The 24,277-nt window shown below is 45.1% G+C and overlaps 1 protein-coding gene across 4 annotated transcripts in view; it reads right to left on the bottom strand.

Moving 5' to 3' along the window:
- LOC107996166 (putative sodium-dependent multivitamin transporter) overlaps positions 1 to 24,277 on the bottom strand; it is a 99,290-nt gene that overhangs the window by 3,996 nt on the left and 71,017 nt on the right. The window contains exons 1-2 of one of the 4 annotated variants that reach the window (XM_017054075.3): positions 827 to 1,062; positions 370 to 507 (exon numbers count right to left, since the gene is read on the bottom strand). The exons of 1 other annotated variant lie outside the window; for it this stretch is intronic. In XM_017054075.3, coding sequence (XP_016909564.2) covers positions 370 to 507; positions 827 to 832 — 144 coding nt within the window. In that variant the 5' untranslated portion in view covers positions 833 to 1,062. Of the gene's footprint in view, positions 1 to 23; positions 508 to 826; positions 1,063 to 24,277 lie in introns of those variants that run through there. 2 more of the 4 variants (XM_017054076.3, XM_062083894.1) reach the window with 2 other exon arrangements.

Raw genomic sequence — 24,277 nt, 5'->3', positions numbered from 1 at the left:
TTTCGTACAAGTATCGTTATTACCGCTCGATCGTTCCTCGACTCCCTCTAAATTCGATTCGTAATAACGTTTCAGCGTTGATCAACGGTTCCGTCTTTTATTCGTCGCCGCTCGCGGCCAACCAGCCCACAGATAAATTAAATAGCGCGGCCGATAGTTGGCAATTTGCGTCGATAGGAATATTTATCGCGCGGCTGGATCGATCGAGCGATAACGGTGAAAGATCCAAGTTGTGGAACCGCCGGATCTCCGAGTATGTGGATGTGCGGACGTGGCGTTGTATCGCTCGGTTTATCACGGTTATTGGATCGCGACCGGATAGACCAGATGTCGATTCGATCGGCGAAATTAATTTTCCAAGGGCTTAACCTCGGCCGTGCGTTGCCTGCCTCCGGTGAATCGGTAGTAGATCCCGATCCCGGCCGAGATCGACAACATTACGCCGATGACAAGATAATCCGCCCATTGCAGCTTCGATACCTCGTCGCTCCCCTTGCTCTCCTCCCCCTGAAATCCAATCGTCCCGTTTTTCTTTCCTCTTTTCTTTTTCTTTTCCTCTTTTTATCATAACTTTGATCACGTTGTTCACTCGCGAACAAAACAACATCTTCTTTTCTTTCCCTTTCCCCCCCGCGATCAGATCGACTCCTTTGATAATATGGAACGTCAACGTGATAGATGATGAATATATATTCTAGGGATCGTCATTCGAATTTAACGAGTCGATCATTCGACCAATCTCGAAGCATATCCGTAAATGAATCGACGTATAATTACGGAAGAAAAAGAGAGAGAGAGATAACGTTTCTGGGGAAAGATCACTCACGTCCATTCCTGTGGGATCCGTTCGTGTGATGAACGATCAACTATCGCGCCGATACGCGAGAAATTCGATATCGCCAACTTGTTTGCCGATATGGTATCTCGCTCCTTCCTCAATGTTTCTGCGGCGGCGAAGAAGAACAGGCTGCAAAACGTGCCGCACGCAGGGAACTCGCGAACCCTCGACCGTTTCCCCAACACCGATGGAGCCGATGGAAGAGGAGACGAGCGAATACACCCGAATGGGGAAACCGATCCTCGATGAAGTTATCACCTGCGTGCTCGCTGCGTGGAGCGGGGAGGAGAGCGAGAGAAAATCGCTCCATTACGTAAAACGTGGCTCAGCACGTTTCCTGTCAAAGGCACGCGAGGCCTCTCTTTACCACCAGAAAAAAAAATTGGTGGTAAATTGGAGGAATATTCACAGCCGGTCAGTTGGCCGTGACGAGGAGGAAACGATAGAGAGAGAGTTGGAAAGAGAGTGGATCGTAAGGGAGGTGGTTCAAAATAACGGGGCGTTGAGAAAAAAACGAAGCTTATGATTTAACGGTTTCGTTTTCAATCGTGAAAAATCGGTAAGAAATTGGTCACCCTTGCGAAAGAACCAGTTGCCGATTGGCGTCGAATAATCGCGCCACGAATAATTTATCTCTTAAAGGTTAATGAATTCGAGATAAAGAGGAATTTTCGTCCGTTGGGCGGATTCCTGTCTCTGAGGTGGTGCAACAGGGAGCGTGAAAGAGTTATTCGAGATACTCCTCCTTCGTCGATCGAGCGTTTCTTTTCGAACTTGTTTAATTGGAAACGAAACGAAAGGGGATTGATTGGTTGGTTACGAGCAACGAACGAACGAAGAGGAAGAACGAATCGAGTAAACAAGTGCTGTGGGGTTCGCTCGAAATGCTACGCCACTGCGTCCACCGGTGCATAACAATTATTCGCGAGACGGTAGCTTCTGTTCTGTAATGTAATTTCCTAGCATTATGAGGCACAATCGACGGGCCATCGGTTATTATTGAAGGAGCACCCGTAGATACGCACGAGTATCGAGAATTCCACCGACTCATCGATCTTTATCGTTGGATATGCACAAAGGTTATCGAGATTGGAAATTTCTAAATACGACTTCTTGGTTGATAGAGGAGAGTGCGTGAAATTTAATTCGATTTTTCTCCTTTTTTCAAAGGGATTAATCTAATATATATTTAATGGAGTCTTTATCCAGTTTCAATGAAATCTTGTTAGAAAATTAAGAACAGTCTGGTTCAAATTCAATGAAGTCTTGTCCACATTGAACAGGGGATCTTGTTTCACGTCCATCAAGTAATCTACTGTTAACTATGATTTAACCTACTTGCTCGTATTCCATCGCCAACGTTCCTTCGTTTCTTTGCAAATTCTCTGTTAACGATCGCATCGATTATTATCAACGAAAGTATCGCGAAGGATCGTGCTCTTCTCTTTTTCTTTTTTTTACATCAACACCGAAGCTCTTGGAAATCTTGGAAGCTCTCGTTTAACGCGAGCGGATTGGCCGACACGCCGCACGATTTGTCGAGCTGAATTTATTCGTTGGGACGTAATTGTCCGCTAAACTCGACGAGGTTAATAGAGATCCCTGTTGAGAGGATCGTTCAATTTTCGACATTGTTACACGACGACCGTTGCCTCGCTTCGTTTTACGCCGATGCTGCTCGCCGATGGCGAGGAGGAGAAAGACGATACACGACGATACACGAGGAAAGAGGAGAAAAGGAGGAGCCCCGTAAGTGGCGAATTCCCGTCATTAAGTCGTTAGTCGGACGCAGGACAGCAGGCCAACCGTCGGTTAACTGGCTGCTGAACTTGATCGGCCAATCGTTGACCCTTGCCGTTTCATCTTGAAATTTCCCATGTGTTTAGCCCCCCTCCCCTCCTACTCTCACCCCTGTTTCTTTTTTAATTCCCTGGAAATTGAACCGCTGGCTACTACGAATACACGGATATACGGGCTATTCGGTGCGAAATATAGAAAATGTACTCGTATTACGTAAAACGTCTTTACATCGCAAGGACGAATTCATGGGATTTCGTGCAAAGTCTACGAAGCATTCGAGTACACGGATTTGAATTGGAAATGTTCTTTGTCGAAGAAAGATTGCACGGCGATCTTCCTTCTCTTGCGCGTTCTAAGCGATAGCTAAGAATACTCGGTCAAGTTGATCGAACAAACGGTAACCATTTTCAAATATTGAATTTGGAGAAAGAAAGAGATCTCTCCTTTCAAGGAAATGGGGAGGGGATCCCTTGTAAAAGGGGAATCGCATCTCTCTTTGAATCCGAGAGAGATGCGATCAAGGCCCGTTTGATTTCTTTCTACCCATTCGATCCGATTCGGTAGAAAGAGGTGCAGAGGGTGGTGTATTCATCAATCCATCAGATTGGAAAGTGAATCTCCAAAGCGTGAATTTCTGTCAACGAGTCTCTTTCTCTCTTTCCCTCTTCCCTCTTTCTCGTAGCCTTGAGGAAGATTCTGGCCAGATTCTACTGTTTAGATAATAACCACGTCGTGTTTCTCTCTCGCGGTTTCCCCTTTTGGTCAGGGTTCAGGGAGGGGGAAGAGACGAGACACGCTTCTTAGAATGAAGATCAGACGTGCTTTTGCCTAAAGCACGCGCTCCTCCACATCCTAAGGAGAAGCTCGTTATTATAGTTGGACACTCAAAGTAAGATGTGTCGAGAGTGCTTCTTTAAATTCGTTTACATTCACAACACATGTTTCTTCGCGGTTAATTTTTCTATATGAAACATGGAAAGAGATTTCGAGGCACATACATGGAATAACACAAAGATACGAAGTCTTCGGATTTTGAAAGAAGAAACGCGAGTTGCGAGTGGAAAAAATGCAAAATTAATATTCGAAGAATTTCAAACGTGGATAATTCTCGATATTCATAATAGATAGGCAAATATAGAGAGCATAAATTTGCATTTAATATTTAAAAGGAGCGTTGAATATTTAGACCTCATCTCTGCTGAAACTCGTATTTTTATCACCGCGACGTCCACGAAAAAAAAACTACATTAAAAAAAAAAAAAGGAGAAAAAGAAAAAAGGAAAAAAAAATTTACATTCGTCCCATTTAAAAAACACGAGTGTTTCATGCATTTTAACGTTGAAACACCGGAAAGTAGCCGATGTAACAGCTGCCCCACTTACGCTCGACACTTAACAATGCCGCATATATATTTTTTTTTTTGCCAGCGCGATAATCCCAAGGCCACGAGTGTTTCCAACAGCGTATCGCTCGAATGGAAATTAAAAAATATAATTTTACGCCAATTCCACGCATCATCGTTCGAATGGCGCGCGAAGGAAGTCGCGTTTCCGCCATTATGGCAGCCATGAGTGACGATCTGATAATGAGCGTGTACGCGTGCCATTCGTCCACTCCGTGTAAATTAATTTTAACGGTAAAACCCGTTGTGTTCCACGGTCACGGTTTTTAGTCTCGACTATGGAGCGTATTTTTCGTGGTCTTAATTAATTCGTCGCGTCCAATTTGCTCCTCATCGACGCTCAACGCCTATTAAAGCTGATGACGATTCCATCGGCTGTTATGACTCCCGCCAATTATCGTTAATTAAGTATTCCACAGATGACGATATCGACCGTGCGTTGCGAATTTCTATTAACCATCGTTTTCGAACTATATATATATATATATGTATATGTATAGGTGCACTTATGCGAATATATCATCGTGGCTTAATGGTTTTAATTGGATTCAATTCTGTGAATTATATACAATTATAATCAGATTCAACGCGCGGTATATTTATAATTTAAAGGCTTTTTTTACGTTTCTAGGTCAAGTGTATCGCAAAGCGATCGATCCATCGATTATCGATCTAAAAGATTGTGATTCCGATTAAGATAAACGAAAGAGAAAATCATCACTCGGTCGAAATCGATCTTGTCTGCGAATATCAAAAAAAAAAAAATAGTACCTTGATCTCGCCGATAATACCAAAGAGAATATTAATCACCTTGGTCAACACGCGTCGTCAATCTATATGCATATTAATCGACAGTAGACAACTCTGTTACCGTATCGCCGACCGACAATCAATCGTCGGAGAAAAGTAAATTCCTTTCGAAACACCAACTCCACCAATTTCTCCGATTTCCTTTTTTCTACGTCCACGCTTCGTTCGCCGTTATTCTCTCCTCTACCGGGAACCGTGCTGTTTCGCGTTGCTGGAACCGTGACAAAGGGTTCGACACGACAAGGCGAAGTATTAAAATTCCAACACGGTCCAACACGAGCTAACGAAGTGTGACAATCGGCCATTTTTCGGTGCCAGCGAGCAAAAAAAAAAGAAAGAAAGAACAAACGTAGCGCACGATCTTTCCTCCCATACGTATATACGCGTGTGTACGCGTGTTTGTACAACTATCCTCGCGGCCGAGATCCCCAGATAAAGTTCACAATGGCTTAACTAACCGGTATACCGTGTACCCAGTGAGAAACGACCTTACGTAATTCGATCATTTGCATCGATGATGCATCGTCGTGAATGGATCTGAACACGCGTTATCACGGATAGAGGGCCCACTGTCGATAATTATGCGTTTCGCCGGCAACGATCGGTTAAAGAGGGGGGAGAGCGCAATATAGAAACGAGAACGAGATACAAAATGGTACCGTAGGCGTTCGAGTCGATTCCGGCCGCAACAACGGAATTTTCTGCCGGGTTAATCCCAGCAGAAATTATCGAAAGTACGAGCTGCAATCACGATTCGGTGGAATATCGGCAGCGGGCTCTTCGTATCCGGCCACCGTTAAATGGGGCACCACGCGCGGGTAATGGAAAGCGGGTTCGGGTCATCAGATTTAATGACACCTCTAATATTAACAGCAATGGTATATCGGCGTATATAGTTCGCTATATATGAAAATTGGAACGCGGGATATTTGCTATATGGGAATACTCGTTCGATGTTAATATGCGCGTTATAATGCACTTTTTTTTACTCTTGTAAATTATACACACACACATATATACGTTTAACACATGAATCGTATTATCTTCCAGCGCAGAATTCAAAAATAGTTGAAAAATTTCAATGGGGAATCGCGAAATGTAGGAGGAAAGCGAGGGAAATTTTCATCCGATGAACCAATCAATTTCGCGATTCTTGAATTATCGGGTATTTTTCACGTGAAGGAAAATTCAGGGATTACCTTTGAGGAGTGTCTTCGAGGGAATTTCGATAAAAAGAAAACGGTATTAAAAATGAATCGACTGGAAAAATCGACTGGCCGATAACGAACACAGAAACACTCTCCGATTCGAGCGTGGATCGTGATCGACACGAGAGCAGTTTCGTGTTTTCCGCTCTCGTTCCTGGAAAGTCGATGGACAAGATAGCGATGGCTGGGATTGATGTGTGCAGAGCGCGAGGCGTGTTCCCTGGGTGTATAATCTTGGGCGGGGAATTTGCGGGAGGATTAATGCCCTTTCAACCGGTCGCCCCTCGGGTGCTTCGTCTTCCTAGTCCGGCCATGTTTCATAATCGGCCATGGGGCAGCGAGCGTGGCGAACCGTTCGCGGAATTTGTTTCGTAAATCAACCGTGTAGAATCGACGAGAAATGTAACGTCGTAGGGAATGCAAGCCTACTGCTAATGCACCGTGTTTTATAAATTTACGGCGAGGGGGCCTTTTTCTTTTTCCTAACCTAACTGGAAATGAAAGAGAAAAGAAAAAGAAAAAATGGACGAATCTCGAAGCTTCCTGTTCGATCCCTCTCTTTCTCTCTCGCTTTTTGACTCGTCATCGTCTCGTCGTGTCATTTTCCCGCTCCGGAGGATCGATAATACGCGGTTGCAGCACACGTGGAACACGAAACTGCTTTTACTTGTCGTCGACACGCGACGACCCGCTCTTCGAAGATTGCCTCGCTAATCCTCCTCTCCCTCCTCCCTTTGAGGGCTAATTATCTCCTGCCGACGCGTAATACGTTGATCACGTGGCCGTAATAATAATAATGCCGGAAACGTGTCCTCGAAGAATCGTCGGGGAATCCGCGAGAACGCGTTGCGTGACTTTCGAGGCGAGCTCGATCTTTGGACGGAGCGTGGGCCGTGTTTCGTTTGTTCCGCGCTCTTTTGAGGCCATGGGAAAATTGGGAGAACGAAGAAGAGGGCGAGAAGGGAGAGGAAGAACGATACGAGTTGACGAGTTTCGACGTCTCGGTGTATAAGTTTGTTGGATTATACGGATTGGCGTGTATAATCATTTTTTTTCCCGGATCAACGGATTATTTCACATCGGGGAGAGGGTGGAGAAGCTGGTTCGTCGTTATCAACAAAAAATTTTTACGCGTGCGAGACGACACAATGCTCTTTCTTCGTTTCAATCATACTAATGGCGGTCAAAAGAACGAGGCTGTTTGAATCTGAAATTCGTGGCTCCATGAAAATGATACGAAAATGATACGGATGTAGAATGATATCCTTTCTTTTCTTTTTTTTTTTTTGTTTGTTACATATGCGCGTAGGCAACTCGTACTCTTAATAAGAATCGAACGAATGATCCAAAATTCATTTTGACAAAAGGAACGATGACGTCGTGAATGGTACCCGTTAATAGATCTGCTTAACAAGGTGAATTACGGTCTGGATGTTGACGGCAGAGCTAAAATTGCATCGGGGATCTTGTTGTCCTGTCAATCATTATTGAACGAGAAACCGCTTTACAAACTGTGCCGACGTCCCCGGGACGAATATTCACCGAACGTTCAATGATATCTGATATCATCCATCATCGATCGATCCGTTTCGTGTTTAAATCGTATCATTTATCCAACGTAAAAAAAAAGCTTATTCGAATGATATAAAGAAGAAGATAAATCTTCATGAATGGTGAAAATTATCGACCGATTCGTGGCATTATTTTGACGACACGACCAAGTACGCTATATCCGCGATATTATAAATTTTATTCGTCGCGGGTATATTTTAATATCGGAGAGATTAGATCATGCGCTATATGCGATGATTAATGCAGATGCATGCATCACGTTTGTACGTGGTCGGGATGCGAAACGAATGAGAATTGTATTTCAATATATCTTTACGTATGCGCTTTATTAAAGAACAGCGAACTCATACGATGTTGAGGATTCATCGACAATTTTACATATCGAGCCAAAATTTAGAGTGTTCCATCAAAATTGACTTAACGATTAACCATATCACAATTATCTGGTTTCCATTAACAAATACTTGGATAATAATTGATCGTTTTCGAATTTCAAATCAATCCTTGCTTTCTGGCTCATTTTTAATTCCTTCGTACGAGGTATAAATTTTTATTTCAAATTATTTCAAATGCTTTCCCGATGAACCCACCGGTAGTATCCAAGACAAAAAGCCTTCCTTTCTAACCTTCTTTTTTATACAAAGAGAGGTACAAGATCGTTGGAAAGAAAAGAAGCGGCGAATATAACATTACAACCCTCGATCGCAAGATACTAATATAAATTCCAATGCGAAACGATCTGAATTATAATAATTACACGCGTTCCTTTTCAATTTATCTTAGAATTAATTTCTTCACGATCGCATCGATTCATCGCGGATGTTTTCGCTCTCCGCCTATTATTGTTTATATATCCCGCATGGAGAAATTCGTGGCAATAACCATTCACTAAACTCGACGTCCTACTCGCCTCTTTAAAACGTTGATTTACGAGCCGTAATCATCAACATCGTTACGTGTACGCGTAGAGGCAGGGCCCTGACAATGAGCGCTTCCATTCAATCATCTCCCCGTATTATAACAAACGTGGAGGAGAGGTCCTTGAACCTTGATTTATACCGGCCGTTTGTCCACGGGACGCATCGTGGTGATCGATCCACTTTTAATTTGTACCAATTAAGCTGGAAACAAGAGGAACGCGTTGTACCGAGCCGACACCATCGCCGCCGGTTGAAATAGTTACGAGGTCGTGACTAGCCAGTCGTGTGTTGTGCCGTGTTGCGTTCGTGACCGGCTGTGTATTTCTCAATTTCAATCGAGCTCTCTTCGATTCAATTAGCCGATCCGCGTAAAACTTGCCGATAAACCGATTAGAGTTTCGTCGGCCCGATGAAACGTCTGGTTAAACTTGAGCGAGGATTTATGTTTCTCGTTCCGTTTGAGGTGGCGGATTACGAGGATCGTCCGTAATGTTAATAACGTTCGTTCGATTGAATCTCGAAGCGAAGGTTATTACGAAGAAAAAAACGAAATTATTCGATAAACAACCGAAACGACGGGAAGGATAGGGGGAAGATAATTAATATCTCCGACGAGATGTTGCGTTTAATCGTGAGATTGATTCGATAAGGATTATTGCATAAAGGATCGATTAGCATTTTCATGCGTGTGGACATGCACAACGATTTCATTGAGAGGTCGCATCTCCGTTTCAATAATTCACGATTGCGCGCAAGCGAGGAAAGAGGCGACGTTGTGGAAAGGATGGTAGTCGGTCCGAATATGGGACACTGTAATTACGCAGAACGCAAGTATTATTACGTTACATAACCGGCGTAGGTACGTCACGAGAGACTGACATATGATTTTCCATGGATAAACATAGGGAGAGAGAGAGAGGGAGGGATTTAACCTTCCATTAAATGCATGCAGAGATGCACCATTAATTTTTACGACACGGTGCACGATACAGATTTTGCAATAATCACAATTCAGAGAGAGAGAGATAAAAATAAAAAATTACTTTGAAGTTACAGGTATTTACGAAGATCAAAGAATTATTGACAATATTCTATCATTTAATGTTAATCCATAATTATAAATTCATTTTGATAAATCTTCGTTCCACCCTCTCCTCCTTTCGTCAATTTGTTTTTTTAACGTCATCGCTATAATAGATCGCTATAAATTAATCCAAGATCCCGGGAAAATGAGCCAAAATGGCGGATATGTGTACGTTATTGCGCAACACTCGATCGAGTGTGCAACTATGCAAGCTATAAATACATATATATAGTACGTATATCTCTCTGCGGAGAAACGTGGCTTCATCACTCGCAATTGATATTTCCCTCGAGCCACTTGGTGACGTGAGCAACCCATAGGTGCGTACGTGAATCGTTTCTTGAATGGGCTGTGGGTGGTTTCGATGAATCGAAAGATCGCTACATTTGATCGTGACGAGTTTATCGAACCTTTACGCGGTTCACTTTCTTCTTCTAAAAAATCGTAGAGAAATGAGGGAAAGATAGGAAAAAAGGAAAAATATATATATCCAAGACGAAACCTAATACCGATCGATCAAGATCGTGCTCGATTTTCTAACTTCCATAGATCTCGCGTAACACGCTCGTGACTCATGCGAGAAACTCTTTGCAAGAACATGCCTCTGCCGTTCTCTCTCTCTCTCTTTCTCTCTCCGATTCAGGCAGACCGACAGGAAGTGCAACATATCCAGGATCTCGCGACTAGGCGACACATTATATGGTCACTCGAGCAATTAATCGAGACCCGTCGCCTCGACAGTCTTTGACTTAGGCACGTTTCACGCCACGCATCTCGCGACAAACCTCGATACGTTTCTTGCGGACCATTCTCGAGAGAAGAATAATCGAGAACGATCGGGAGAAATCGGACAAGCTCTCTGTACGTCCATTCCCGATACGTTCTTTCGCCGTCTCTCGCCGTCAAACCTCGAGGCGTGTCCAATCGAGTCGAGCGCCCGGCTTCCACGCCCGCGTAGAATCACGTAGACGCGGGAAGAGAGGAAAGGACAGGATGGGAGGAAAGGTAATCGCGTCAAATTGCATTACACCCTTCCCTCTCGCGACTCTTTTCTCCATCCGATCGCTGCTGCCAATAAAACACGATCGTTAATTGCGAGATGGAAGAGGAGAAAAGTCGTTAATCGAGATGATCCCCGAAAGGGAACCGAGAACGAAGGATCCTATTTGTCACGTCCCAGTTCTGTTATATGTATAACGCCCCATCGTAATCCCGTCAACGTGAAAATACCTCGCGTCCAACCACGCTCGATTTGTCTCGATTCAAGCTATCACATCGTTTCTTCTCGCCGATCTTTTTCTTCTTCTTCTTCTTCTTCTTCTTCTTCTTCTCGTATTTTTAACACGACGCCTTCGTCGAAATCGTTATTTAAAAGGCTTTTCCATCTTTCCTCCATCTTCTCTCCATTTTTTATCCACACGTCGTTTGCGCAACCGATCGTTCGGGAAAATTCAAATCATTCTACTCCGTCATTATCCCACTTTTGACTTGCTTATCTGGTGACGCAAGCGTCGGGACACACTCTCGCCCCGGATCGAAAATTATTTTAATCCTATCCGTGTCGCGGCTTTATCGACGAATGTGAAATCCGCTTCGGGCGTTTCGTCCCGTTGACAGGGGGGAGGGGAAAAAATCGGTTGGTTGGAAACCAACTCGAGGCGTGGAATGTCTGGCCAGTATTTACTTTGGAGCAGCTCACTCCAGGTGGAACGATTTTGCCCGGGAAACAGATTGAAACTTCGGCCAACTAATAATACCGGGAAAACTTGAGAGAGAGGGAGAGAGAGGTTTGACCACGGAGTTGTGGCAAGAATCGATGAAGTCGATAAATTGTCGGCGAAATTATAGATGGTAATAAAGTTTGCAAGTTGATATCGGATAGGAGGTATTTCTTCTCGAGAAAAAAAAAAGAAAAAAGAGCGTATTACGTGGTTTAAGAGCTTCAGGGAACGAGATTGGTTGGCAAAAAACGGGGACTCGTTCCATCTCGCGATTTCACGAGTGTTCCAAGATCCCGGGTACGGGCTGCATATGCACTCGAGCTCGCTGTTAGAACTAGGTGGAGTCTAGTTTGCACGAGCAAGAGGAGGCCACTCTTGGTTGAAGAGGTTGTACGGAACGCACGAAGCCTCGTGGAAGATAACACCGAGGCCGATTTAATTAACGATAAGTAATTACGAGGCCAGTGTTGCTTAATTGTAAAGACCGGGCAACATTATTTTCGTATCACGGCGCAAATTACACGTGTAGCTCTATTACGATTAGAATCGTGGTCTCGTTCCGCTTATTTTACGATCCTCATTAACCGTGGCGAGGAAAAAGCGGAGGGGGATAAAAATCGGTGAAATTGTTTTTTGGGGAGGAGGGGAAACGGATGGGCGATTGTTCGATAATTTATTACCGATCGATTGCATAAAAATGTGGAAACGAATTGGTTTCTGGATTTTTTGTTTTCGTAATCATCGAAAAAAAACGTGCTGCAACCTTTGAGTCAATAATGTTCCCCTCGATTTCCCACGGAAAGTATAAATAAACGTATCCAATTGCTTCCATAACGATTCATCAATTTTTTTTTTTTAATATCACGTTTGCACGTATCGTGCGACGACGCGTTTCCCTCGAACAGGAAAATTATATTTTGCAAAATTGATAAAGTAATCGTCCATGCGCGTAATGATTTATCCAAGGACGAGAACCGTTCGACTTTATGCATTCGATTTTATCGCGCAAGAGGCAAACTTCAAACAAGAAAAGTAAACGCAGTAAGAAATATTCTTCTTCCATTCGTTAGCGCGTCGCGTTAAAAATTGATCCAAAGCGATTGCCGATCGATCGTTCGCTTCGCACCGTCTCGCGAAAAGCAACGAGATAACCAGTAAAGTCGAGGTGATCGGGGAATCGTTTAAATGTAATAACAGCCGGCTTTGTACAGTCGTTATCCCCGGCTGGAACAGCTGTTTCCACCGGTCACGAGCGTTTGCCAAGAGCTCGTGGAGAGAACGTTCCACGTGGAAACTGGGGAAGTGGAGCGACCGATCCAAGGAAGACAAGGGCCAACGACGAGACGAGAATCATAAAGCGTTTCTTTCTCCTCGTAGCCGTGAATAACGCGTCCCTTGAAGTGGCACTCCGTGAACTAAGCGAAATAAGCGCCGTCTCCGCTTGCCTTCCGCTCGAGAAAAGACGAGATGGATTATACACAGAGCCGGGGCGAAAGGTTCTAATTGCGAGAAACGCGGAAATCGATGAAGTAAACGAGCGAGAGCTCGCCTCGAAGGGACTCGTTTCACCTCGTTTTATCGAGATCACCTACCGCGCTCTAGGTGAAAAGAAATCGGGACAAGAACTTCCATTGAATTTATTACGCCGGCCCCCCTAATAATGCGCGTATACAGAATTGCACACACCCAATTTACCATTCATTACGATTTACGGAACGTTGCATTGTTCTTGGCGCAAAAAGCGGAAATCTTACGTGCCGCCTCGTTTTCCCTCGCCTCACCTTTCGATCCTTTCGAACAACCAAACTCTCGATTTAATTCATTCCACCGGCGAAATGGAGGCTATTAGCCCGCGGTTTCGTCGAGGTTTTTGCCCCCCGGTTTCAAATCCGTAACGTGGTAAATCATTCTCTTATCTGGAACGATCATCTTAACAAGCCGATTTCTTCTCTTTCTCTTTCCCGAGAGATCGACAACGACAACGTCGTGATATCGGGTAATATTTTTTTATTTTTTTATTCCTCGGAGGACTCTATTAAGTAGAGAAAAAATTAACCAAATTAATCCTACGGATACCAAAGTAGGTATCCGTAATTTCTCTTTCATCTTTCCGGAAACGAGTTCTCCGAATGTGTTTGATATTTATTTATTTTTTATTTAACGCGCGCTGTTCTTTCCAAACGCAGCACCGCGCCTTTCAGAAGCGGTCTCGAAGGGGTGTTGGTGTCAGAAAAATTACGAGCGTTTCTGAAACAAACGACTTATTGGCCCGGCGAGCGGAGAACGCGGCTCGGTCTTTGTTCGACTGCGTGGAACGGTGTCTGTGACCGCGTGGTATCGTCGTCAACTCGTCCATGGATAAGTTCCAAGACGACGTGGAGGGCGTCTGTGGCGAAGGGCCGGCCGGAAGATTTATACGCAACCTTCCTTCCATATGCGCGCGGTCCAAGTAGGATTATGATGTTTCCAAGTAACCAAACACACCCTACGCCTCTACCAAGTGACACGTGTGAGTCTTTTTTCCTTTATTGCGTGTTTTTATAGTCCCATTTATAGGGATATGGTCGAATGTTTCGAAGCGCTACGGAAGAAGAAAAAGTGAAGTAAATTAGTCGCGATTACGTTCCAAGATCAATTAGGGATGGCGATAAAAACGCGATATCTTTTATTTGGTAAACATTATCGTGGAATTGAAATAAAATATTCACGCGAAAGCGACGATATTTTGAAGAGTCTTAATCGAAACAAACGGATCGATCTCTCGATATAGATATCCTTCTCGAGATTCCAAAATCAAATCTCCAAAACGTATCTCTTGCTCGATATCGCACACATATTTTTGTCATTAATATCAGAGATATACGATAAGGTATAAATAGACCGATCCATCGAGAGCACGTAATCGAAAGGGTCGAAAATCTATCGTAGCTCGCATTCCGAACTCAACAGCTCGACGTTATTACGCATACCTACGATATTTATGCCTCTCCTTCCTATCGAATTCCATTGTCGTGGTCGAAACATAACTCGAAAGCATCAACGATCTCTCCTCCGTTTCGCTTTCCACTGGTCGGTCCGCCGTGGAAGAATCAAAGTTTATGCGTCCGGCTCGTTTGATTCGCGACGCGCGATAAATTCCCATTTGCCTTTATCGAGGGCCGTAAAAAAATCCCCCGTAATAACATCGAATTTATATACTTGCACCAGTTTACCGTCCTCTCGCGATATTAGAAATAAAAGACGATGCAGAAACGAGTGTTAACGCCGGATTATTTTCGATCGATTTAGGACTCTCGCTTTCGCGCGCCGCCATTTTTCGATCAGTCGGCTTATTGGCCCTGTCCATTCCGTTCTTATGGATAACCAGAAACCTCCGGAAGATTGGTGGCTCCACGGGGGGAGAGTCACGATTGGCCGAATAATCCAAAGACCCGTTTGTCATCGTTAGGTAAATCCACGGCGAGTGAATCCAACCGATTCGATTCCACACGGAATTACGGCCGGCAGATCGAGCAACAGTTTCGAAACGAGGGATCTTCCTCCCTGTCCACCGGCTATCGGTACGATATAAACTTCGCTCGATTTGCTTCTTCGTCTTATTGTTGGAGACCATTATTGTCGCACCGTGCTTGGTCTTGTCGCGGGTCGCGGTGTTATCCGTGTTATGGCACCGATAACCGATGATGAAATAAGTTTGGCGCGCTCGTAACATTTGTCACATTCCTCGTATCCCGCTCTTGTATGCAATTCTTGTACGCGTACTCGTTTGGATAATGTGCTATTTCGTTTTTTACATTTTCCAAACTTTTGAGGAAAATTTTGAAAAGAAACCGTATTTCTTTGGATATTATGTACGATTCTGAAATAGCAATTGATTTTTGCAGAATAATAAGCACGAGTATCTATCCTCCACGACGAGTTTCTTTCTTCGAGAAGTTGCATTTTGGAAAATGGGAAAATAATTGTAGGAATAGAAGGGGTATTAAGAACGAATTATACATTTCTTTGGATATTATGTACGATTCTGAAATAGCAATTGATTTTTGCAGAATAATAAGCACGAGTATCTATCCTCCACGACGAGTTTCTTTCTTCGAGAAGTTGCATTTTGGAAAATGGGAAAATAATTGTAGGAATAGAAGGGGTATTAAGAACGAATTATACATTTCTTTGGATATTATATACGATTCTGAAATAGCAATTGATTTTTGCAGAATTATAAGCACGAGTATCTATCCTCCAGTTTCTTTCTTCGAGGAGAGGTCGCATTTTGGAAAATAGGAAAATAATCGTTGTGGGAGTACAAATGAAATTCCACTCCATTGGCGAAATTCTTGGGAATCATTTCTTTGTCAGGGGAATATTTTTGTGTATTCGATTCGGGGAGTTTCTCACAGTCTCCAGCGTGACGGATGACGAACACATTGGCGCCGTGGCAGTCCGATCGTGGCGAAGAAAAAGCACGCGATTGCAGAGAAGTAAGCGAGGCGATGTCGGGTCTTATCTCGTCGTCGCGGCTGCGTGTTCCACTGACTTTGAACGATTGGCTGTTCCTTGTACGAGGCGGGAAGAAAGTCGATTAATTCGACCGTTCACGCTCCAAGCGTTTCTTCTCCTTCCAAACTTCCCAACTGCTGCGCTATCCAAGCGGCCGCAACTTCTCCCAAGTTTTAAAATCCGAGAAATTCTTTTAAGAAATTAGATATCGAACGATAACACTACTTATCTTAAATGGATACACAATCAGAGTTTCTTCTCTTCTACGCTGTAAGACTGTTTATTCCAAAAAGTTTCCTCGAAAGTTCTGGACTGGAAACCGATATCCAAATTTCTCAGTTGTAACAATTTCCAAGAGAATAAGTCAGTCAGTGTGTCTTGTCTTCGAGCTTTTGTCTTCCCACGCGGCCAACGCTATCGCTAGAAATCGTCGGAACAGTTTCTCCGATGTTCACAGTTCTAAACCACGGTCCCAATGTCCATCAATTTTCCCCAAGAATTTCTCTCTTTCTCTCTCTCTCTCTCTCTCTCTCTCTCTTTCTCTCTCTCTCTCGTATAATTTTTAAGGGATCGCCGCGTTGGTCCGAGACACATGGTTCACGCGCGTGTATTCAATTGGCGGTCACTCCTACGCTAAAATCCGACCGTGGAACCGGTTGAGTTGCACGAGGAAGCGCATACCGTCCTCCCCCCCTTCGTTGCGCGCTTTACTCGAGATGCAGAATCGGCGGGGCGTCCGTGTTGCACGTGCAACGTAATCTCGCGCGGTGTGTCAAGTACACCGTTGCTCCTTTATCGCCGTGTATCTGGATCTTTCAACAAGATCTCTCTACCCTCTCGCCTAGGTAGATCCATCGTCGTCCACCGGCTGCTTGCAATTCGAGACCCGGTGTCAATAATATCTCTCCAGTTGCATCGCGGCCTCGGGGCAAAAATTCCTGTCCGCGTAAGAGAAGATTCTAATCGCGTTTCGAGAAGAGAAAAACGGGAAATGGGAAGAGAGAAAGGGGAGAGAGAGAGAGAGGAAGAGAGAGAGAGAAGATGGTAGGAAGGAACGCTAACGGTGGTTGGGTACGTGTACCTTCGTGACGAGAGAAATCGTTTCTATTTCGCGATTCTTCGGTACACAGAGATATCGAAGAGGAACGATGATCGATAGAGAGAAGTTTTGCAGGTTTTATGCGGATATTGATCCCGAGATCGGAGGAGGATATAAATGGTCGGTGAGGTCGAATGGATTTCCCGTTTGATCCGTCTTGCGTCTAGGATGTCGGATTATGTTAATTCGTCGCTTTAAATTTCGCCTCGACATCGACGTCTGCTTACTTTCGCACTTCTTGGCGTGTTACTTTTCGACTTCGAGACCACATACGACGGGACTGGATACGTTCCGCTGATCTTTCGCTTTTTTTCGCGCGTTGTCTTTGATACGAAGTTGAAACGAACAAGAGATTCTTTCATCGTATAATTTTTTATTCGAGATGACAATACCTTGGATTCGTCGTCGTTGTCAACTTTTTTTCTCTATCGAGTTCACGCACGAATTTTATCTCTTGTCATCGACAACGTAGAACTCGTATCCGGAATTTCCTTGCGAAATTCTTTCCTCTCCCTCTCTCGTACGAAACTCGCGCGTAGTAGTAGCCAGTCTTTTCCATTCGAATGTTTTCCACGCGCAAATAAGTCAAACGAAACGTTCGTACACGTGGAAAACCGTGCACAGGATCCACGCTGGTTTCTGGCGAAGAAGTATAACTTGAGTGGATGCCGGCCGCGAATAAAATGCACCGGGAGAGGAGGAATAAAATAAAATAAAAAGAAAAAATGAGAGGGAGGAGCGAGAGGTGGGCACGATCCTGATCGGTGGTAATCCTTGCCAACGCCGCTGTAAATCGTTGGCGTAGAGGGAGGCGAAAATCCGGAGAAGAGGAGGGCACTTTGGAGGCGGCCGAGCGAGATCTCGATCGTGGAGAGGCAAGTTCGTAGGTGGACGCGCGAACGAGAGTCGAAAATTTATTCGAGCCGTGCTTGCGTTCGAATAAATTTCCATTTTCGAACGCGTTGAACGTTCGCGCCCTGTTCGGCCTTGCGATGCTTTGTGATCGTTCCTTGCAGACGTGGACGAGAAAATCTGGCGCGGTTCAAGATTATTGTTAACGATCACAGAGACATCCGTGATTCTTGCAGCGTGAAGAGTGACACCGCGAGTTCTTCCTCTCGCAAAACGCTGCCAGGACCCGTGTTTCATTAAATTACCACGCTGTTCAAACAGCACGGGTCTTGGATCCGTTTCGACGCGATAATATTCACGAGCCAGGCTCGAATCCGACGTGAGGCATGTACGTTTCTGCAGTTTGTTGGGGCGCGATGCACACGACGCTCTGAATACTGACGACGATAATTCATCCTTCCTTTCCTTCCTTCCTTCCTTCCTTCTTCTCGCAGCGTTTCCCGCTCTAATACACACGCGCGCGAGTTCCAAGAGAGGAGTAGCGGTGTAACGCGATCGCAGAGATGTTTTCGAGGAAGTACGTACGGTTGGATTTAATGCCACTGTCTGCACATACACGCGCATGGACGAGACGGAGGGTACAACAAGCCTCTTCCTATGCACGGTCTATCATCCGCGCAAAGATGTTGTCATTGGAGGCATTAGCCTCGTTTATATTCTTCTTTTCTCTCCCCCCCGTTCTCCGCTCCTCCGTTTCTATCGCGTTAGACCACCCCGGTAAATCGTATTTCAACTCTCGATCGGCCGCTTCTTCTTCTTCTTCCTCCTCCGTCTCTCTCCCTTTCACCGCCTCTCTATGCATCCCGCGTTCACGATTCATCGATACTGGCCCCCTCCTCCCCCTGTAATGACTTCGCGTCGCGCTCCTTCTCCTTTTTCCGCGTCGATAAATTTGTATTTACGGTCCGCGCTCCGTGATCCTCTCCGGTATTTGGAGCTCCCTCTTCACGGCGCTTTGTTACGCGATCGATTTCCGTATTTCCGTCCTCTTCCCTTTCTCCCCTTTGAATCGACGCGACGAAGATGAATTTAATCGAAAGATTTTTCTTCTTTTTTATTTTCTCGGCCTCGCTTCGTTTACGCTCCCCTCTCTCTCTGTAGACACTCTCTACACTCTCTCCGTTTGCATTCCACGCGCTGTTCGCATTCCCTTTTTAACGCTCTCCCGTTTGTTTACACCCTTGGCCTGTTTGTTTCCATTCCCCTCGTTCCTTCCGAATACACGCGTGTTCCGCTTTCGAAAAGGATGGATGGAACATTCAGAAGCGGGGGAAGAGCGGAAGAAAGAGAGCAGAGACTGGTATCTCGGAATGCCAACAATCCAGCAACCAAGTTCCACCATCCATCCGAAACCATCGATGCAGACGTCATTATCGACCCTCCCCCTAAACGAATCTTGCCTCGTGTCTGACAGCGTCTCGCGGAACAAGCGCATCGTCTGCCGGGAACACCTATATACCCGTCGAGCAAAAAGCGTGGCTTTGAGAGGATAGGCGAGCGGAAAGGGAGAAAGAAGAAGCGTGTGCGAAACGGGCGTGGAGGGGGAGAAAGGAAAGGAAAGAGAAAAGAAAAAGGTAAAAAAAAATACACGTGCACTCGGCCGTGATCGTCTCTCTCTCCTTTGTATCTACGCCCGGTTAATGCGAGCCGAAGTGTTCCGAGTCAAAGCGCAAACACAACCCGACAAAGCCGACTCTGTTCAACCGCTCGTCCTTCCTCCTCGGCCAAACTCCTTTCTCCTCCTCGCTTTTACACCATACCTCTCTCCCTCGCTCTTTCCAGTCAAAGAGGATGAAGGGTATCGTCCCAAGAGCGGAACGCACTTGATTTCCACTCGACTCGATCCACGCCCAGAACTTTGAACCCGTTCGACTCGATCCATCCAGAAAGAGAGAGAGAGAGATGCGGCTACGAGTGTGTGTGCCTCTCCTCTCGTGTGCCAGTACCACGAGAGCGTCGAGTATAACCGCCGGTTAATTAACAATCGTGATGGAAATTGGGATGGATGTATCTCCACCTAGTTCCAAAATCCTTTACTCCTTCTCCGCTTTCAAACCCCTCCCCTCGATCGCTGCTGGTTTGAAATTGCAACACCCGGTTTGTCTCTCGGTCTCCGTTTGCAGGAAGCGATCGAGCGTTGCCGATTTTCGCGTACAATTACAGTTTTCGCGCTTTTACGGGATTCAATTTCGGTTGACGGGAACGAGCTCGAGGCGAAGCGTAGTTTAAGTGGTCGAGGCTGCAAAGAGAGGCACGATGGACGGCGGCACTTCGTATCCGCGACAATATTCGTTCTTTCGATTCCTTTTCCCCTCGTTTCAAAATTTCCAGCCTCTCCATTTTTTCTTTTTTACCTTCGATTCCGAGAAGGTGAAGAAAGTTTCCCCCTCGTGAATTTCCGTGCACGAAAACGGCGCAACGATGCGCAACCTATTAAAATTCCGAGTGGCCGTCCATCCTCGATATTCCCGGCGAGATCCCGCCTCACCTCCGCGGATCGAATAAAATTCCAGCCTCGTTCTGTCGCTGGTGTAATCGTTTCGGCGTTTACACCACGGGACGGGGAATTAATATTGCGTTTCGATCGCGGGAATAAAATACGGACGACACCGACCTCGACCTCGAGAGTACTACTACCACTTGTTTTCGAGGAGAAAGGTGGACGAGTAGAAAGATTGACTGACCGGCCGCCTACGGACGTATCAAAGATCATCGGGGCTTGGATGGATTTTCACCGGGATTAAAGATCAATTAATCGTGCGTGATCGATGGCCACCGTTGCTCCGTTCAAAGGTCGCTCTCGCTGATGAATCCGACAATTAGTTTTATCCGGGATATCGAGTGTTTAATCCTCGGGGAGGAGGAGGCGGCAAACGAGAATTGGAATTAAGTTACCGCGAAATCGAATGGTATTTATTGTTTTTATCGAGCAAGATCGGTATTCGCGATAAATCATCGTTACAAGAAGAGCGAGATTAAGACTCGCGACATAATCCCGGTGGAACATCAATTATTACTCGATAAAAGAAAGAGAGAGATATATGTGTATGTACTTGGTTTTTGTGAGAGATCGATTAAACCGGATAACGAAGAGAATTATTCAACCGGCTGGGTAATTTCCATGTTAATCGATCGTGTTTCGTTATTTAATAGACTGGTGATTATCCGCGGTCCCCCGGCTCTTTAATTACCAGTCAAACTACAATTAATAACCAATTATTAGCTGGATATTGAAATTGAGTAATAAAATGTACGGAAGACAGTGAGCGCTTACGAGAGAGGTTGTTGGTAATTTATACCGAATAATTCACGATCCGTGGATGAGATTTTTAATTACCTAATGGAGCAACGATTTCGACGAGAGGCCGCCTGTGTATAGCCATCCATCCAGTCTACGGAATGATATTACGGATACGCGATTTGTAGTTTCGTAAAAAAAGATAGAGAAGAGGATGGGACAGGGGAAGGAGGAAGAATGGAAGCTGCGTGACCACTGTTCACGGTGGAACAGCTTTTGCATACGGTGACCAAATAAAGGAAGGCGGTTCTTCCGCCTGTGCGGATTGTAGTATTTGAGTGGAGTGGCGATAATTCAACCGGTGACTCGCGTGCCCGCCCGATAACACCGATAATTACGAAATATTACGGCCTCTTAATGGGCCGCTATTTTACGATCCATGCTGGTGCAGTTCTCGATTTCGAAGCTGTAGCAAAGTTTTTTCCGATAGACAGAGCGGCAAGCTAACACTGAACCGTGACTCAGGGGGATGGGGGTAACATTGGATTTTGATTTTGAGCGGGGGATGTTGTAGACGAGGGATGGTATCGTGTCGGAGAAAGTTCTCGAGTTGTTTCGGAACGGATCGAATATTGGATCGACGGAAGGGCTGGGATAGAGAGAAGAAGAAGAATTATTTTCCGCGACGAGGAAAATATGGGATCGTGCGTGGAATGCTGGAAGTTGCGTGCGGTTGGTATTGGGTTAATTGCGACGAAACAAACGACGCAGAAATATTCCTTAGAATTCATCGTTCCCTGGAAATCGATACGATGGAATTCTCTGTTTTTCAACTTGCTACTCGTACGTAAATTCGTGTTTCACGAAGCTAGTCGGAACGATCGGGTTTAATTCGCTCTCGGCTTTAGAACTGGTCTGAATTCTTTCCATTGATTACGCGGAAAAAATGAGGAGAGGGGAACGAGAAGAATGAAACCAGTATGTCGATAATGCGATAAAAATGGATTTTAATCAATTTATAATACCTTTGGAATGGAATAGTTGTATAAGAAAAAAAAAAGTATCACCAGAGCAGCTAATCAAGGTGATCAACTTTGTCTCGGAAAAAGAAAAAGAAAAAAGTAGCAGATATTAATCTCTGTAACGGCGTTCGTGTTCCTTAGATACCTTCTTGCAGATAATAATTTTTCAAAGATAACGTTCAGGGCGTAAGTCATCGGATTTTTCGAAACGCGATTCGACTCGGTTGTCCGACCGATGTCGCTCTTACTCCCCTTACATCCTTACGCGGTAATCCGTAAATAAAGGGATTCGTTTACAGATCGATATTCGATCCCGATATTCGTCTCTCCTCGATGTTTCATTCGCTCGATTAATCACGATCAATTAAGGGGATCGTCGGAATATAAACATTGGACTCGAGCCATTTTCAACGAAACGAGTAATAAAAATTGTTGAGCGATAGGCTTGAAAATGCGCGAGTTGTTGTCCCCTTTATCAACAGGGACGATCGAATTCTCGGAAAAGCCGATTGGATTGTCCCGCTCCTCGATCGTGAAGGGGAATCGTGAATCGGTTGTCCCTCAAGCGGGACGTGGCGAAATTTGGCTCGACTCCACGGATCGTTTTCTTCGAATCGATCGAAGCGGAGTGAAAGCCCGACGAAGGGGTTATCCGCTCGCCAGAGAAGAGGCGAGTGTTCGCGTGTTTGTAATCGGAACCCGCGCACGCTCGAGGCGTTCCGTTCGCGCATACAGTTGCGCGGGCCGTCCGCAGTGATACGGAGATCCGCTTATGGATATTCGTCGGACGGATCGGGAGACGGAACAATTACACTCGATCAAAGTGGTCTAGAAAGCCGGTGAAACTTCTTCTTCCTCCCGTTTCCTCGTTTTCCTCCCGCCGCCTCTTCGCCGCGCGTTCGGTCGAGAAATGCCACTTGACTCGTGAATAATAATTTCGAGTGGAAGAAGAAAGTTTTTGTGCGGCTGAAGGGAACGGTTGAACAAGCGCTTCATTTAGACCGTCTAGACCTTATTGAAACTAACCAGTGAAGAGGTACTTATCCGTTAATTAAATTCGGTGAAAAAATGCAGGAGAAAAAAGGAAAAAGAAGCATGGGAGCGTGATGGAGGGACACTCGTAACAACGAACGTTTAAAAGGGGAAAATTATTCGATTAATTCGATTAATTTCAGTCTTTCTTCTCTCGATTGATTTCAGAGCGAGTTCGAGCCACAATGTCACGTGTTCCGGACGAAGCAGTTGCGCAAGCCGCGTCCGTGCCATTTGTGCCATCAGGCGGTGATCAAACAGGCATCGTGCTGCAGAGGTGAGTCGATAAGTTCATTCCCTACGTGGTAAGCTCGTGCTCCGTTGGCCTGAAAGGATTCGGTCGGTAGCTCTGTCACAGCTGTGCACGGTAAAAAAGTGTGGGAACCCCTTGCGATAAAAATGCGGAGGGATATTTGAACGATGATCGATTCGAGACGAGTCCAATCTCCTAATGAAACTCGTCCTATTTGTTCCATTTCTTATACGATAAATGTATTTCTTTAATCGACATTTTTTTGAAATTATATCTTTCCCGTTTTTTATTCTCCATTCTGACTCTTTTGAAACTTTTAAATGTTAATTTTTTTTTCTTCGCTATAGATCGTAATTACAATGTCTCACGTGTTAAATTAAAATTTTTGTCTCGTTTTCAGTGTGCAAGTACATCTGCCACAAAACCTGCGAGGACAAGGTGAGTAAACGTACATACGCAACACCACCCTGACAAGATTTCAGCCCGAACGAGGGGCAATTAGATGGGTCCCCGGATGCATCATTTCTCACGAATTAGTATACACGATCAGGTAGCGTCTTCTCGGAAACTTTGCGACAGAGTGGATACTTGGAGAGCCCTTTGCACGTACACGAAGAGAGTCTCTCCTGCCTCGGTGCACGATTCTCCATCGTACTTCCTGGTGCTCGAACAAATCTCCTATGCCTCTCCCCTCCAACCCTCCTGCCCCCAACCCGACAACGTCCGACAAAACGTTCTTCTCGAACGAAGCTCTTCAACGAGTTCGAGCCTGCTCCGTCTATCAATAGCTATTTTTTTTTTCAAAGCCACGCGCTTCGCACAGTTTGCAAAACCGGAAGCGATCGACCGAGAAGAACGAAAGAAGCCGT

This window comes from Apis cerana, linkage group LG13 (assembly GCF_029169275.1).
Source record: "Apis cerana isolate GH-2021 linkage group LG13, AcerK_1.0, whole genome shotgun sequence".
Lineage (NCBI taxonomy): Eukaryota > Metazoa > Arthropoda > Insecta > Hymenoptera > Apidae > Apis > Apis cerana.
This window is presented reverse-complemented; position numbering and strand designations above follow the sequence as displayed.